Source organism: Pelobates fuscus, chromosome 8 (assembly GCF_036172605.1).
Source record: "Pelobates fuscus isolate aPelFus1 chromosome 8, aPelFus1.pri, whole genome shotgun sequence".
Taxonomy (NCBI): Eukaryota; Metazoa; Chordata; class Amphibia; order Anura; family Pelobatidae; genus Pelobates; species Pelobates fuscus.
The window spans coordinates 37,553,057-37,572,062 of record NC_086324.1 but is presented as its reverse complement, the minus strand read 5'-3'; the positions used below and the strand labels follow the sequence as shown (position 1 = coordinate 37,572,062).

The window sequence follows — 19,006 nt, the reverse complement described above, 5'->3', positions numbered from 1 at the left end:
CTTAAAACACCCTTAAATATCTTGGAAAAGTACAGTGAGATGAATTGTAATATACAGTTACCCATTTTCACTTTAAATCAGTAGATAAAAAAGGACTCCTCAATATCATTAAAAGCAAGCTACTTACACAAGTATATCTACAGATAAAACACAAAAAAGATGATAGAATAGTACTATGAGAACATCACCAAATTAGAGTAAATTAAATACACTTTAGTTTGGCTACTTTCACTTAAAATTCACCTAACATTATCACGCCAGATAATCCACATTTTAGTGAATAACTTTGAGAACAAAAGTACAGATAGCAGTTATTCTACTCTATGTGTATTCTTAAATTTATTTATTTAACTTATTCTATTCAGTTATTATTTGTTTTAATTTAAACAACATTTTTCTGAGTTGTTTACCTTTATCACAGCCGGTCCAGATCCATGAACAAATTATTTGAAATACAGCCTATTTCAATCAGCCTAATTTACTTTTCCCAAGTCCACTGAGAAATATACGTTGACCCAGAGACATTGGTTGCTTCTAAATGTCACAATGGAAATATCTTTCCATATCTGACCATTGGGTAGGTCTGAAGAGCACAGAGTGAGTCTATCCATAAACTGCCAAGCATACATAGAACATTTATAGTGATTTATTTTTTTACCTTCAGATTACAAGCTGTTTATTTCTTGCACAGCAGTCAATGTTAGTGACAAAACACACACAGCTTATCGTTAAAATAGAAGCCTTTAGAAAAAAGAACAAGGAAAGTAACAGTAATTAGAAAAAAGGTAGATCACCACTCAGGGAAACAGCAGATTAGTTAGTTTTCACCCAGGCATTATATTTTTGAAAAGAAATCCACACATTTCACAGTCTGGCAGTTTTATTTTTAGTTAGTTATCTCTCTCGCAAACTCTGCATGCCTATTTACCAGTAATAAATTCTTCCTGATGGTAGCTACTTCTTATTTCAGCTGTGTCCGAGACAGAATAGCCTAGACTTTTAAAGACCCTTTCACTTTCTTCCCATGTCTTTTGAAAATTCTTTAGTATTTCCTCTGGGGACTCAGTAGCAGAAATGTCTAGCATGTGTTCAGATATAACATCTTCATATGTTGGAGGTGCATGTTTAAACTCAAATCCAGACTCTATACCATCAGCATTGAGTGATGATCTGATTCTGCCTAGATTGCTTTCTACTGTTCCTATACCAGAAACCTTTTCAGTGACAGAGATTGTTTCAGAATGTAACACTGGGTTTAGTATGTGTTCTCTGTGTTCATGTTGCCTATTTACATATATTTGCTGAGAAGCATTTCCTTTAGGGCCTTTTAACTGTTTTATCGGAACAGTTCTGGTTTTTCCTTTCATGTTATCATGCGGAGAAGACTTTACTTCTGAGACGTCGGAAAATGATTTTTGGATTCCTTGATGTACCACTTTCTTCTGCTCAGTTTGAAATGTACCTTTGCTTGTCCTAAATGCACTTTTTCCAGAGCTCATTTCATCTGACTTGTGCAATTTAGCCTTGCTGTCTGTTACTGACTTTTCTTGTAAATTTGCTTCCTCTCTTGAGTGAACATTTGTGTCTTTCCTTTCGAACGCATGACTTGTGGGAACTTCAAATTTCTGTGTGACTGAAATTACATCCAAACTATCCATATCTGTACCTTGCCATTTTGGAATGTGTTTTGGATCTTGCTGTAGGTGCGTTTCATGCAATTCTGATTTTCTAACTTCTTCATGTATTTCTCTTCTGTCCTCTAATGTACTAAATGCAACCTCACTGGCTGGTGTAGGTGTGATGCTTACTGAGCCTTTGGTATGGCTTTCTATTTTGAACTGTCTTCTTAGAGTAGCAGGAGAGTGTATAATTTCACACTTTTTTTCAATTACAATGGGAACTGGGGTGACTGCTCGTGCCTGTGCTGTCCCATGTGATAGCTTTGCAGTTGTGTCTTTCAGCTTTGCCAGTTGTTCAGAACGGTTCTTTTGTGGTGTTGGGGAGGACGATGTTGTTTTAGGTGTCATAGATCTTTTTGGTGGCATAGGTACTGTTACAGAATCTTTCTGTAAAGGAGATTGGGATAAATGCCTTTCTTTCTGGGGTGAGTCTGTTCGTCTCATAGTTGACTCTATTGTTATGTATGTAGGCGATGGAGATCGTGTTTTTAAGGAAGGAGAACATGCCCTATAATCCATTTGTTTGAAATCACTAGAGAATCTCCCAAGATCCTTACTGATCTTTGATTTCTCTTGAAATACTTGATTGGCTTTCTCGACCTTTCTGGAAATAGTGCTGATCTGCTTCTGTGATACAGTATTCTGACCACTCAATTCCAGTCTACTTTTAGCAGTGGTGGAAGACTTCATAGCAGTGTGTATATTATCTTTAAAAGATGAATGCATGTTCATTGCATGATTTTTAATGTAAGATATTTGCTCTGAAATACCACTGGAATCATTGGAGGCAGCCAATTCAGCCATGTCATTCTTTTTGTCTTGGTTAATTAACCAGGTGGGAACAATTTTTAGAAAGGTTGTAAATGTTTGTATATTCAGTGTATGAGGATCTGACTCAAGCTTATTTGCCTTGGATACTGTCTGCTGTAATTCCTCACATTTCCGTATGTACTCAATTACATCCAGGGAATTAAATTCATGTTTGTTTTGTGCTTCTGGTAGTAATGACATTTGCTGTTTCTTTTCAGAAATTTCTTTTTTTGCAGTTGTTTCATTGATTTGCCTTTCTTTTGCAATATTTTGAGAACTCACTTTATTTTCTTGAATCGTCTCTTTCGGAGGAAGAGGAGATGTTTTATATTGAGAACTCACTTTGTTTTCTTGAATTGTCTCTTTTGGAGGAAGAGGAGATGTTTTATTTTGTGCAATGAAGCTCTTTGACTTTTCAGAATGTTCATGAACACCAATACTTTTTTGCTTTTGTACACTATCCATTTTAATCTGTTCTGTTACTTCCTGTTCTTTCTTTAAGATTGGTGGACTTGGAGATTCGGCTCCTTTGAATACTGAGATACCTACATGCTTGATTTGCCCTTTTTGTGTTTCTGTCTCATTGGACAGAGTTTGGCTCTTTCTTGATATACTCAGGTGTTGTTCCGAACTTTGTGAAATTGACTGTGCGTTTACTTTTTGGCTAAACTGCTTTTCACTGAAACGTACTTTGTGTTTTTCTTCAGCATCTCGTTTTTTCTGTACATTTGTACTCTCATTTTGTAAAATATTTCCAGTATGTTGTATCTGTTTCATCTTCATTTCTGACTTGCTTTTATTTTGAATGTGTTTATCAACATGTGTTACTTCAGGTTTAGGCGAAATACTACTGTCCTTGACCAGTTCCAACTCATCAACTTTGTTAGATATTTCTGATTTGCTAAGCTGTTCCTTTGTTTGCTGCACAATATTATATTCCTGAATGATCTTCAAAGTTTGTTCCTGTTTCACTTGTTCTTCTTGTGTTGATGCTGTATTTGAAAGACTACTCAGATCTGATGTTACTGTTAGTGTAGCAGGTTCATGTTTCCTTGTATTAAAATTCTGTTCAAACTCCTTACTGGAAATTGTATTTTCTCTTGCATTTAATTGGGCATTGACATGACCAAAGTCATTTGATGATATTTCTAACATTTTCAATATAGAATTTCCTGATTCCAAATCTTTGGTGACATGATTTGCTTCTGATTTGATGGTAGTTGTTGAAATAACCTGAGATACAACCTTTGCTTTATTATTCTCCATTTCTTCCCTTTGCTGTCTGTACTTTTCTTCTGCAATCATAAGAGGTGTTTTAAATTTTCTAATGTATGTTTTAGGCTTTGCTGTTGGAGTATCAGTTCTAATTGCTGGAGAAATTCTTGGTGGAAAAAACACTTTTCTCTTTGGTTTCAAAGATTCTTCATGAATTCTTTCTAGTTCACGATCGCATGCCAGTTGATCCAAGTCTTGCTCACTTGACTCACTAGCTTTTATATTGTGTGTCTCAATTGACTTAACTATCTCCAAGCTTTGTCTCTTACTTTCATTCACTTGATTGACTGTTTTATTGTCTGTTTTACATTTTGGGGGTGGAGATGTGGACAATTTTTGTGAAAAAACTACTTTTTTCTTGTCTTTTAATGTTTCCTCATTATTTTTTACTAATTCCTGATCACATATGTGCTGATCTATGTCTTCTGCATTTAACTGACTTGTGCTTACTTTTTCATCAACTGACGCCATGACCATTTTACTGGAGGGAAGTAAATATTCACCAGTTTTTGTAATTGCAGGTTTTATTGGCAATGTTCCGATCACTGCTGGTGATAGTTGTGGTGAAAAAACAACCTTTTTCTTGGGTTTCAAACTTTGTTCAATTTTTTCTAATTCTTTGTCACATCTAACCTGATCAATGTCTTGAGCATGTGACTTGTTTGCGCTTACTTGGTCTTCCTTGATTGTAATTGATATTTGTTCATTGATTGAAGGTTTTGATGGAGGGATGTCAGGTTTTGATACTTGAGATATTTGTGGTGAACAAAAAACATTTTTCTTTGATTCCATAGTTCCTTGACTAGTTATCTGTAATCCATGCTGTCGTATATGTTCAGATGTTTCACTGTGTGAGTGACTAGTGCTTTCCTTTCGTAAAATTGTGGACTTTTTTTGGATGTTTTTACTTTCATTTATCTTGGTTTCTGACCGATCTCCAATTTTAGGTTGGAAAATAGGTAGTCTAGATTTCTGTGGCAAAACAGATGTTTGTTTTTCAGAAAATCTACTAATTTGCTCTGTCTTGGAGGCCATTTGGGACACAGAAATCCCTGTTTGGTTTGCAATATTAGAATATGACTGCAGCTGTTCACTTTGTGATGTCCTCTGTTCTAATGGTAGAAAGGTCACTTTTCTATTAGCTACATCTTTATGCTGTATATGTGGTGGAGGTGTTTCTGGTGGTGGTGTAAGCATTTCATTATCTAACTTGTCATCTACTGGTGGAGGTGGTGAAGGAAAATATTCAGGCTCATCATTATACTTAAAGGATCGAACAACTGGTAATGGTGGTGGTGGAGGTGGTGGTGGAGGTGGCAATGGAAGCTGACTGGATGATGTCTGTGGTAATGGTGATGGAGGAAGGAAGAAAATTTCAGGTCTCTCAATCTGTTTTGATATATTTGCAGAATCAATCTGATTCTTTGTTAGATGTTGATGATTTCCCCTGGAGGATACTATTTTGCTTTTTTCCCGAGCCTCTTGAGCAGATTTATTTTTGACAATGTGGACCATCTCTACATTTTCTGTTTCTTTTGCTTTTCTGTGTTTTTGCTTGATGTTCTGCACATCCTCTGCATTTTCAACATTATTATTGAGTGAATCCAAAGATTGAGTTTGTTGAAAATGCGCCTCACCCTTGGCAAAAGTTTTTCTTGACTGCTGGGCATGCTGTGTCTGTTGGCTAGTGACTTGTTTTTGAACATGGTCTGCTGCATGATGACTTCTTTTGTTAATCACATTGATAGGTTGCTTATATGTAGAGGATTTAGACATACTTACACTGGCTGACAATTTTTCCTTTTGCATCACCTTAGTTTGATTGATTAGATCTGTGTGTGTTTTTTCTATATGTCCTTCATTAAATCCTTGAAGTAAACTTATTTTACCTTCAGATATCATTTCTGCGTTTTGAACATCAGATACTGTGTTATGTTCATCCCGTGTTTTGCATGTTTCATGTTTTGCTCTTGGTAATTTTCTTTCTTCCACACTAGAGAATGCATCCGTGTTATGTATATCATAGCTAGATATATCATTCATTTCCAACTTCATGTCATTTTTCAAAGTTGCATTATCAACAAAGATGTTATGTGCTTCAATAACATTTTGCCGTGAAGAATTAATGCTTTGTTGATTTCTGCAATCATTTTTTGCTGCAACAGTTTGGTCACTCTGACCTTCAAATATTATATTCTCACCTGATATTCCATTTTTAATGAACATTTCATTTTCAGATTGGGTTTCTTCAGTAGACTGCAAAAAATGTTTGATTGTGTTCTTAACATTACCTTCCACACTTGCCCTTCGTTGAGTTGTTTGAAATGATGGCTGCAACAAAGTCTTCAAGGTGCCCTTCACATTGCTCACATTTGCTTGATGTTGAGTAGTTTTCTTTTCTGAACATGATTCTAGAAGGTTTTGCACTGCAGCATTTACATCACCTTTAACTAGAGTCTCTTTCTCTGCGTGTTTTATGGTTTGTTGTGATTCTTTTAGAGATTTTAATGTTGCTTCAATGTTGCCACTAATAACATCCTCTCTCACAAACTCCATCTTTGTTTTCACTGCTTTTTCAAGAGACTCAATGGTTCCTTGAATGTCACCAGGAATGACATCTGGCTTTTCACTGTCTCTCACTTGATACTGTGATTCAGTGAGAGACTTCAGAGTTGCAGGGAGATCAGCTTTAATAATTTGTTCTTTCTCGACAAGCACAGCTTGATTTACAGCTTGGTTAAGTGATTGTAAGGTTGCTCTCAAATTACCCTTTACAACTTCTTCTTTATTTACATCAAACAATTTATTCTCAGGCTCTGTCATAAAAACCTTAACTGTATTATATACATCTCCAGGGATGATGTCTGTTTCATCAACAGTGCGCTCCACTGGAGATTGCTGTTTCTTCAGTAATAGCTTTGTACCTTCAACATCACCTCCAATGATTTCTTCACTTTCTCTTTCGATTATATCTTCCGATGACCGCTGTAATTTTTTTAAATAATCTAAGGCTCCAGATTCAATACAAGTTGTGTAAAACTGGACATTTCCTCTTTCTGACTCCCCTATTTTTACTTTTTCTGATCTTTCGTTGTCCATTGCAGAGGATTTCAAGTTATAAATTGTGCGTTTTATGTCACCTCCAAGAACTTCATCACGCTGAAAGTTTGTGTTGTCACTTTGGTTAAGAAGAGAGTAAACTGTCATTTTAATGTCCCCTTTCTCACTTTCCTGAATTAGTATCCCCTGTTTTTTAAAATCATCCCTGTCAAAAAGGTTTTTAATGGCTTCTTGTATATCACCTCCTGTAATATGCTCTCTTTCAATCTGAGCATCAGATGACTGATTTAATAGCTGGGATTTTGTTAAAGTAATGTTGCCTTTTTCTTCCTCATTTAACTGAACCATTCTTTCTGTGGTTGAGTTTTGTGATAGTAAATTCATCATTATGTGTTGAAGATCTCCACTTATAATTTCTTCTTTTTGTATTTCTGGTGTTTCTTTGTTCATGAGGTGGTATTTAGCCATACGCACATCACCAATTTCATCTGCTTCTATTATTATCCCATGGGATTCCACTATGTTTTGGCTATAGAGCTCTTTTAATGTTTCATGGATGCTTTTACCAACAATATCTTCTCTTTCTAGTTTGTGATCATTAAATTCATGCAAAGGTGTTGTTTCAAACAACCATGTTGTTGTTTTAACATCAGCCTGTGGAATTGTTTCTTTTCTTATATTGGTAACATATTCCTCATCATCTCGTATTGAATCCAGATTTTGGCTTTCAAAAAGCCACACTGCTTCTTGGACATCTCCTTTATGGATATCTTCCATTGCTACTGTTTTTAAATTGTGATAATCTTCTGTGTGAATTTCATCAAGGGTATGTGTTTCAAACAGCCAGGTAGAAGTCTTAACATTTCCATGTTTAATTTCACTAATGCTTACCGTTCTCACACACTGGTTTTTGCTCTCTTCATTCTCAAATAGCTCTTTATTGGCTTTTACATTACCACCTTCAACATAATCAACTGTACGGAATTGTGCTTTGACATCATCAGAAATGGCATCCAATGACTGTGTTTCAAATTTCCATCTCACAGAGTTGACATCTCCTTTTTTAATATCCTCTTGGGTGACTGCTTTAATAACAAAAACTTCATCTGATTCATTAAAAGAGTCCAAAGGTTTTGTCTCAAACAGCCATCTTGTTCCACAGACATTTCCGTGAGATACTTCTTCTTTCTTCACTGTTGTAACTTCATGGTAATATCCTTCTTTGTCTTGAATAGCATAAAGAGGCTGAGTTTCAAACATCAATGTGTAATTTTTAACATCCCCTTTCATTATCTCATTTTCACCAACTGTTTTTGTAAGTGAGTCTTCAGTACTTGCATCTCTTATTTGATCTAAGGAAAATGTTTCAAAAATAAAACACCCTTTCCTTACATTTCCTCCTTGCACATCCATGATAGCATAAGATGATTTGTTTTCTTCTAGGTTGCCATTGATTTCATCTATGCAATGATTCTCAAACAGCCATCTGCAATTTAAGACATTTCCATTCTGAAGGTCCTCATGTTTCATGGTTTTTATTTTTTGTAGTACTTCTTCTGAACTTAAGCTAATCTTATCCAAGGGCTGGTTTTCAAATATATATTTCATAGTGGATACATCACCACTTTGGACATCAATTTCAACGATTCTTTTAAAGTCTTTTTTATCTTCTCCTTGTATATCTTCTAAATTTTGTGTCTCAAAAAGAAAGCAAACTGTTTGGACATCGCTTCCTTGAATTCTCTCCTCATTTCTTACGTGTTCGTTCATACTTTTCTCAGAATCATCCTGTATAGAATCTAGTGGCTGGGTTTCAAAAAGCCACGTGCATGTTTTTACATCTCCTTTTTGAATGTCCTCATTGATAGTCTTCTTGACTTCCTTTTCATAAAGATTTTCCATAGGCTGGGTTTCAAATAACCATGTACACGCCTTAACATCTCCTTTAACAATATCACTGTTATTTTCTTTAGTAATTTCTTCATCTTCTACATTACTAAAATATTTGATTGCATCCAGAGGCTGAGTTTCAAAAAGCCATTTTCCAGTTTTTACATCACCAGAAACAATTTCCTGGGAAGAGATTCCTTTGATAATTTGACAGTTTTCAACACTTTCCCTAAATTGATCAATGGGTATTGTTTCAAACATCCATTGGCAACTTCTTACATCACCTCTTACAACCTCTTCTTGACGAATAGTTTGGACTTCATGATAATGTCCAAAACGATCTTCGATAGCATATAAAGGTGTTGTTTCAAAAAGTTTTCTGTTAAGTGTTACAGAGCCCGTATTAACATCTTCAACTTGAATTTTAGAAGAAAATTCTAAATTTTTCCAATCTGCTTTCTCAAAAGCAAGTTTGTGGCTGTTTACATCTCCTTTATGGATTTCATCTAGCTGCACAGTGCGGATATAATCTTTCCTTTCCTCTCTAATATGTTCTAGAGGTTTTGTTTCAAAAATCCATCTTTGATGTTGCACATCTCCTCTTTCCTCTTCTGTGGTAATAACCTGTTTAAGTTTGCCAACAGTAATACTTTCTTTCAACTCATCAATTGGTACAGTTTCAAATAAATTTTTTGTATCACTGACATTCCCACCTATTATCTCCTCACCTTGGAGAGGTCTCTCATTATCTTTATCCTTCAGCAAATCCATTGGAATTGTTTCAAATATCCAACATTTTTGGTATACATCAGCACCAATAATGGCTTCTTTTTCAGTAACAGATGTTTGTTCTTCTTTAATTGAGTCTAAAGGTTGAGATTCAAATAGCCATTTTGCTTTCCCTACACCACCTTTAACACTTTCTTCCATAGATATGCCTCGAACAACCTTAACTTCATCTTGGTTTATTGTGTCCAACGGCTGAGTTTCAAACATCCACCGTGCAGTTTTAACATCTCCTTTTTCAATGTCCTCTTTGCATACAGTTTTAATTTCAAGTACTTTGCCTGAGCTATCTTTCAATACATACTTGGGTTCTGTTTCAAACTGTTTTATGGTTCTTTTAACATCTCCCCTAATTTCTTGTAGTTCTGACCTGAGTCGAAGCATATTCATTTCATCCACAATACCAAAATTGCTATCATTAAACTGAGTTTCAAATAAATACTTTCCAGTTTTTACATCCCCTCCTGTTATTTCTTCTAGAGAATGAAGCATTTCACATGAGTCATTCTCCTTGTAAATCTTATTCAGGGCATCTAATGGTTGTGTTTCAAATAACCAGGTAGCTGTTCGAACATCTCCTCTTGCAAGTTCAGGAACTTTTTCAACACCTTCAGATGAGTCAGAGTTGTCTGCACTCAATGCATGAATTGGTTGTGTCTCAAACATCCATGTTGTATACTTTACATCTCCACCAGCTATAATTTCCTGTTCTCCGATACTTTTAAAATGGCTTTGCTCTTGTGAGTCATCTTTAATTGAATCCAGAGGTTGGTTTTCAAAGACCCACCTCATAGACTGAACTTCCCCTTTCAATATCTCATCCCACTCTAGATATTCTCTTTCAGGACTCATGCATTTCTGTGGACTATCTCTTGAATTTTCAAATGCATACTTAGCTTGTTGCACTTCACTTGATACTATACTTTTTTGATCTCTTTGGCTTGCCACAATGTCAGTTACATCACTTATAAATTCCTTTTGTAAATTCTTTCTAACTTCTGGGTGTATGTGTTTGTACAATCGTTTCAGCTCATACAGGTTTCTTTGCTTCGAGTATACATCTTTTGATGCTGTTGGCACTTGTCGTTCTGTGTTGCTTGCAGGTTCTGGGGACTGGGAAAATTCTGTCATATCTGGTGTCTCTAAAATGTCTGGAGGAGGTGGTGGGAATTCTTCTAAACTTCCAAAATGAAGAGAACCAGCATTAGCAGATGTTGATGTATGTTCTGCTGATGTTGCTGCACTTGTTTCATCAACGACTCTGCTAGTCGAGTTACTGAGGTTGGTATTAACCACTGGCCATTCAAATTCTGGATAGTCATTATAAATCTTTAGGGAATAAAATGTACATATTTTGACTTTTGCAAAACGTAAAATACTGATCTAAACTTTTTGAATTCGGTGATACAGGTACAACTTCATTAATTTATTTATCATATCCTTTTTTCACCGTATGTTTAGATCACTTAGAGCATGATAAAATGCATAATACAGAATATTGTTGCACTAGAGGGATTTTTGAATTTTTTTACTTCTTATTTAGTAATGTAAAGGTTTAAACACAAATCATTGAATAAAAAAAGTGATATGAAAGGAAAAAGAAAAATATTTTAACATTTTGTTATAGATAATCATAGAAAAGAAAAGATCAAGATAAAGTTTTTTTGCTGTTAAATTTAAGGTTGTTTATTAATTTTCTTCATTAGATACTGATTATATTTTTTTACATTTACTTTTTACTACTACTACTTATGGTGTATTGTTTACAACTAAACATATTAAATATTTGCTTAAAAATTGATTTTCTAACATACCTTAGTTTTTTTTCCATGTGCAATGTCCTTTTCCTTGAATGGTCTTTCAAATTGTTCCTTTAGAACCTGTGTAGAGATCTTTGGGATTTCTTTATAATCTGAAATAGGAAGCTATATATAAATAATTCAAACTTGCTACAATATATATATATAACAGTTGGGGTGGTATAACTTAGGACTTTTATGAAAGTGATGATTTCTCTTTAAATTGTCCATTTTATAAAATAAGTCAGAGGTGACCTCCAGTAAATCCGTGACTGGAGTGGACTGGGGTGTTACTTCAAGGAGGCTTTAAATAAACAGTGATGTTTGGCGAATTGATAAGGTGAGGTAAAATGTACCCTTTATATTTGAAATTAATAATGAATAATTCTAGTTTCATGATTAGTCAATGTTGTTATTTAAAAAAAGTTTGAGATCCAAATTCAAAAAAAGATTAAAATAAATAAATATATGACATAATTAGATGCAATGATGGAAAGGGAATAAAAGTGCAAAATATTTGTGCAAGTTTATAAGCAGTAGGAATCTTTGCCTCTAAATAAAATATTTTATATGCCTGTCCCATTAATCCAGCCTGCATGTAGTGATCTATAGAGTTTATTGAACTGAGGGTAGTTTCCTTTGTGGGGCACCTTATTTACTCAAGGACCAAAGATCAATATCAGACTGATATTTACAGCTGTCTTGCAAGACTTCTCGTTTTGGTAAATGAAGCGTGATATATTGCGTGCAGAATAATGGATACTTAACACCTTTCCGTGCAATTGCGTTTCTGACCACCAACATTGTTGCATCACTAGTTTGGCGCTACATCAAGTATGAAAGTGGATATCATATAAGAGTATCACATTTTCTTTTTTATTATTCATAGATTTGTTTTACTCATAAGCAAAGTAACACATTACATTTTAAAGACTTTAATTTGCTACCTCAATGACTTCTGTTTTCTCGCTTTACCAAACAAATTTAAAATATCATTCTTACCTACTCCATCAGCTTCATGATTATAATTAGATGTTCTGCTTTTCTCCTGGGTACTTTGCTCATGAACAGATACCTAGATAAATAAAATTATGAAGCTCAGAAAATAGTGTTATTACTACACTGCAAACATCAATAAGTATAGAAACTAGATTGTAAGAATATGCCATAAATATAGCTTTAGAGCGTACATGATCTACACTATATTATAATTTTTTGAATTGTTATATTAATATACTTATAGTGACCTGTAACTCTTAAACCATTACTGGACTACCATTCCCATGATACATGGCATCAAGGAGGGTTATTCTGGTCCTCCTATAAGCTAGGCGAGCATTGTAGAAACTGTAGTTTGATAACAGATTAGATGCTACAAGTTGAGTGTGTTAGATTCTTTACTTATCACTATCACCTCCAGTGAAATCTGGAAACCGGAGCAACACTCTATGGAACAGTTCATTATTTAACAATCTGTTAATTAAAGGGTTCAATTTTTAGTGCTCCCAGATGATTAAACTAAATATAAGGCATGATTCCAATCACACTTTGATGTACACTGAAGAAATAATTATGTTTCAAGTACTCATGAGCCTCTCAGCAGAGGAAATATAAATATCTAAAGGCTTGGGCTATTGAGTATTATTGCCTCTACCTACTAGAGCCACTTTTCCTAATGTCTACTTACTTCGTGTTAACATATTTACTTAGTGTTTCTGTCCTTAGGCCCTGTACTTCCCTTATTAGTGGCCCACCACTTATGATGCAATATTTCTTTAGTTGAACTCCATACTTCAAAGTGGCCACATTTGTCATTGATGTTGTCCCGTGGTCAACTCTTCGGTCCAATCTAACCAGTCAGATCATATATATTTGTTCATTTTTTTTGTCTGTTTCTATTCTTTGTACGATTTGAGAAGTACTGCAATCTTGACCTCTTACTGCTGATAATTATGTACGCCAATATTTCCCAAACATTTAGCATTAGAACAATCTGGGTTTGCTCTCGAGACCCAGGTTGCGCCAATAGGATACGTGGGTATTTTGGAAACTAAAAACTAGAGGTGGGTTATTTTATCTGACCCATTCTCTGCCTCGCGCTGTTCCTTCCTTTAGATGTGATCAACCATTTTTAATTAGTTCTGTACACTTAAATAGTCAAAATCACTATCTAGCTAACACATAAGAAAATGTAAAGGTTGGTTTATGAGTTGATAGATTTGCCAAAATATACACATTCCCCAGCATTTTCTTTCTGCAGTCATACCTGTTCTGCCCCAGTAGCTAAAAATTGGGAATCACTTTGAGAGACATGTTGTTCAGCAGACTGAGAGCTGCTCATGAATGTAACTTGATTACTTTTCCTTGTTTCCTAAAAAACACACAGAAAAACTGTTAATGAAATATATAGTTTAATTTCAACATACAAAACATAATTTAATAGTCATAGAAAACAAATTATAGCAGATCTAGATGAATATGATCTTTCAAGGTGTATTGGGCTTACCATTCCCACAATACTCTGCAATCTTAAGACAAACAAGTTAACTTTCAGAGTATTATAGTATTGTTAGATCAAGGGACACTGTCGGCTGGAGTTAACCTCCAGTTTGTAATTCATTATATTAATTTTTTTTCATAGGATCCAAATGGTCGACATGAGCATGGTGACACATTCTTCAGTTGTATAATCAGCTTGGTGATCCAGTGCTGCTACATGAAACTACCTATTATGGGTAACTGTCTGGCACCTGATAAATATGATGTGCAAAAAAACAAACAAACAAATACATATCTTTTCCTGCGTTTGCTCCAAACTCTGTTTATATTGCATGCTTAAATGAAAGGGCAGATATTCAATATTGCTGTATGCGTCCCATATATAGTAACCTCACAACTATCTATCACTGCTAATTATGCATGAACACCTATTGCATGTATTATATCGTGGATTTCCTACTTCCAATAGGTAAGTGTCATAATCAAGCCTCTTACATAGTTTGCTACAACCAGCATATTCCTAAAATGTAAAAAGCATTCATGAGACATGTATTAACAATATCAAAACTTTTTCAAACCACACAGCTAACTACATCATATTTAAAGGGATATTGTAGGTAGGCACAGCAATTGCTTAATCTTCTTAAGGTGGCTATAGCGTCTGGAGGCTCGAGGTGTCAGTCTACCATTTGGCCTTGAAACATTTTTTATGTTTTAATGGTAAATAAGAGTCGCCAGCAGCCCATCCCCCCTATTCAGCAATGGTCACTTTCAGCTTATAACATTTGTCCATTGCTTGTATGATCCTTAGCCATACCTCAAGTGGGGGTTGTGATTTGGGTGATAAAGGGCATTTATTTAGTGTTAAACTTCTTCAAAATGGTTTAATACTGAATGAAGGGACAGTGCCAGGGCGCTCTGGTCATTACAACCAATTCAATGAGATGAAATGCTTATAGTGCCTACAGTGTCTCTTTAAGGCACTTTAAAGCTTTTACTTGCACTGAGTAATTAATTCCCCTAGGTAATTTAGCTCTTTTTAAAGTGGTACATACATGTGAGATGAGCATTTATAAATTACGGATGCGTTGATTCAATATTATGATGAAATGGAACAATAATTGGAATTGTATGAGCTGGGGGTGAATATATTTTGTTGTGTTCTGCTGCCTCTTAGATGTTCTATTTGGAAGGTAATCATTTGTGAAAAAGCATTTGAAACTGTGTTCGTAATGGCTAAATATGCCTCGTGATATCCCAGTTAAACCACTCAACATTATTTTTCAGATATAGATGCAAAACAATGGCTTATCATAGCATCACATATCTTAATGGAGTAATAATGTAGAAACAACAAGCTTCCAGGAGTCACTCTCCAATAATTTCTCAGCTGATAAAGGGAGTAACTAAAAAAAAAAAACCTCATTGTTAACAAACACCATTTGTCCAATGAAAATGGACGTAAACTGCCCAAAAGGATTGAAACAGCTATCAGTTATAGGGTATTAGTTTATTAAGATCATAAACTGTTGCTCGGGTGAAAGGTGATCAAAACATTTTTTCAAATAGAATCTATAGCCACATCTTACTATTTCTTGCTAAGGGAACCAATTTAAGGCCACAGTAACTGAAATAGAAAATGTATTCCAGTAATCTACACTTTCCTGTACTATTACTGTGGCCTTAAATATATAATTCCTGACAATTCTCACTTTAGTGAATAACCCTGTGTATTTCTGAGAGATAGATAGATAGATAGATAGATAGATAGATAGAATGATACTGTGTATTATACGGTAAGTAGAATGCCTTATGTAAGCAGAAAATCATTTACTTACTTTTAATGATGCTCTATGTATGTTGCATCAATGCAATAATTCAGAGTTGCTGTGTATGAGGCATTCTACTTACCATATAATACACACTATTTATCTATCTATCTATCTAGCTATCTCACAGAAATACACAAGGATATTGACTAAAGTGAGAATTGTTAGGAATTGAATGTGAATTTCATATTTCAGGCCACCGTAGTAGAACGGGAAACATGTCTTCTGAGATACCTTTTACAGTTAAGTTATTATGGCCTTAAATTCGAAATTCACTTTGAAATCTCAACAATTCTCACTTTAGTGAACAACCGTACAAGCACGATGGTATATATATACACAAACGCAAATGTATAATTAAGCTAATTAAATGGACATGAATCACTTTGAGACACCTGTTTTATTCAAAAGCTTTAGCACCCCTCCCTTTCACAGGTGCCTCACTCAATGGCTCTTTTAACCTTGTACTGCAGAGAGTCCTAGGAGGAAGCATTTTTCCAAGTAAGTGGAAGCAAGGTCTAGAGAAGGACCTGCCAAGAATGGGGTACATTGACGTTGTGGAAGGCTTATGCAATGTATGATCATATACTGTAACTAAACCCCCATAATTGATTTCTTAGGTGAGGTGTATCTAAATAAAACTATTACATTCTGTGAGACTTAAAATTGCAGTTTATTAAATGAACGAGGTGAGGTCTGACCAGAAAAAGTCCTTCCACTGTTAATATACGAGAACGGTTTGCACAACATAGTAAAGTGGACTGAAAGCGCATATGTGAACAATGATGACTTCACTGTACTAGCTAGTAGGAGGCGCTAGATGCTGTTGAGTGAGCATGTGTACTCTGTGGCCGTCACATTCAAAAGACTGAGCAATTATCTGAATTACATTTTTCGTTAAGCTCGAATATTCCTTCGTGGAAACTATTTGGATAATTCAAAAGGCTTTCAGGGTCTATGATGTGAGTGCAACACAAAGCTCTTTATTTTGGGCTTTTCCCAGAAAAATCACCTTTGAAAGGGAAGAGTTTTCAGACTGTCGATGAAATTCAAGTAAATACGATGAAGCAGTAGATAGCGATTTAGCATAGTGTTTTGCCCAGTGGAAGAGTCGCTGGGAGAACCGTGTCCCAAGGTGCTTGCTTTGAAGGGGACTGAGGCGTCATTGTCCTATGTACAATGTTTCTTGTATCTTCTTGTGTGTGTCTCTATTTTTCATATTACATTACTGGATACTTTCCAGACAGACATCGTATATGTCTGTCTGGAAGTTTCTAATTTTAATTGGAATAAAATTTAGGTATAGCTTCTTAAAGAATGTAAAGCTTATAATTTTATATGAACATCTGGTTTGTTTTGGAAAACATGGCAACCAAGATGAATAATAAGAAAAATGTAGGTTAATATTCATTTCCTGATACAACATCTGGACAATCAAAAAGATAATCTCACAGCAGTAAGATAACTTGTGTTCTGTGCTCTGGATTTGATCATAATCATGTAATGAAACAGAAGCATTATTATACTGATCTACTACTATACTTGAATTGCATTATATCTTGTGTTTTGTCGATTTCACATCAATAAAGATTGTGATGGCAGTAAAAGTTCATCTGGCCTATCGACTGTTACAGCATTGAAATCTCACGCATATTTTATTATTTGCACAGCCCCTCTGGGCAAGGGACACACAAAAGCCTTGGTCTGTCTCTTTTTCTCCTTCCCCAGCCCCTATTTGGCTCTCTGCCACCCTCCCAGCCCCTCTGTGTGTCTCTTTCTCCCCACAGCCTCATTTATGTCTTTCTTCCCCCAGCACCTTGTCTCTTTCTCCTCCAACCCCTCTATGTCACTTTGTCCACCCTCAGTCCCTCCATGCATCTCATTTCCCCAGTACCCCATGTGTCTCAATTCCCACAGCCCTCTGATATGTCTCATTCGCTCAACCCCCCCATGTGTCTCATTTCCTGTCCTCCCTCCCGCATGTGTCTTACCCGCCAGTGTTAATTTTGGCAGCAAATTTCAATTTAGTTTTAGTCACAGTCTTTTGACCCGAAAACCATTTTAGTTTTAGTCGTATTTTAGTAATCTGAATTGTTTTAGTTTTAGTCTAATTTTAGTCGACTAAATCTCCAAAATCTCAGTCAACTAAATCTGAGGAAAACTGTTAGTCACTGAAATTAATTAGAGGTCTAGATGCCTACATTTGTATGCCTTGGTTTTACAGTTCTTTCTGTTAATTCTTATGTTCATATGGTACCACTCAGTCTACCAAACTCCAACCTCAAATCGTGCCCACTTGTTTTAAGAATCGTCTTTTTTTTTTTAAAAAAAATTATAATCTCTTGAGTTTTGTGATGCACTGTGTCTTGATGGTTTAATATCAGGTCAGACATTTTTTTCCAATACTATTATGGGATTTATTCTTACTGCTAAATGTCAGGGTTCACAAAACCAAATTTTCAGGTCAGAGACAATCTTTAGAACAGAGTACTTGAAAACATTGCTTTGAATTAGAGGTTGGGCGAATGTGTGTTCTAAACAGTAATATATGAGGAAAAATCAATTAGTTTTTTTTCGCAGAAATCAGGGAAGCATTGATTTGAAAACCATTTTAAGCTGTTTGGGACAAGGATTTTAATCTCAGAGATTTGAATTTTCATATCTACTCTTTTTTCAAAAATCTTAATATCTCTATACACATTTTTTTCTTTGTATAGCAATAAAGAAAATAAACTAAAATTATTAGCAAACACTTGAATGCATGGTTTGACATTAATATATAAAGACTATAGTTAGAGATTGCGATGTATCTGAGATATGAAATTAGCTAGTCTTATGTATTTAAAAACAAATACAACACAGGCAAAGCTGTAGAACACATTTTTAATTTAATTAAGAACCCACAAGTGCTGTCCTAATAGCCGTCATTGTGGCATTACTTATATGTGATTTAAATCGACCTAAGAACATATACAGCTGTTAAAGAGTGGGTGTGCATTAATGAATGTTAAAAGCATTAAAACTTTAAAGTCAAATTTTTATACAAGAAAATACTTTTTCATGTGAGTAAAGTTGTGTGGCACAGAAGAACCGACAAAAATAAAGAAAACGTCCAAACTTTGCATGAAAATGAAAGTAACTCTCTGCAACGTGGACATATGCAAAGCGAAATGATTTAGTTGCCTGTAAAACGGCTCAGATGGGAACAGTTGAAGTTATTAATGCTTTAATATAATGTGGAAAGATAATGTTATTTCTCACGGTATATTTCTTGAGAAAGATGCGTTAATCAGTTAACAAATCAAAAAGAATCATATCACATATAATGGGGCTGTATTTCTAAATTAGAGCATATTTTATTTTTAACATTAGCAAGCTC

General features: G+C 35.0%; 1 protein-coding gene across 1 annotated transcript in view; it reads right to left on the bottom strand.

Moving 5' to 3' along the window:
- The window catches only part of XIRP2 (xin actin binding repeat containing 2), an 85,110-nt gene that overhangs the window by 8,533 nt on the left and 57,571 nt on the right, over positions 1-19,006 (bottom strand). Inside the window, exons 4-7 of the mRNA XM_063429694.1 lie at positions 13,566-13,670; positions 12,302-12,374; positions 11,315-11,412; positions 929-10,829 (exon numbers count right to left, since the gene is read on the bottom strand). Of these exons, the coding sequence (XP_063285764.1) occupies positions 929-10,829; positions 11,315-11,412; positions 12,302-12,374; positions 13,566-13,670 (10,177 nt within the window). The remainder of the gene's footprint in view (positions 1-928; positions 10,830-11,314; positions 11,413-12,301; positions 12,375-13,565; positions 13,671-19,006) is intronic.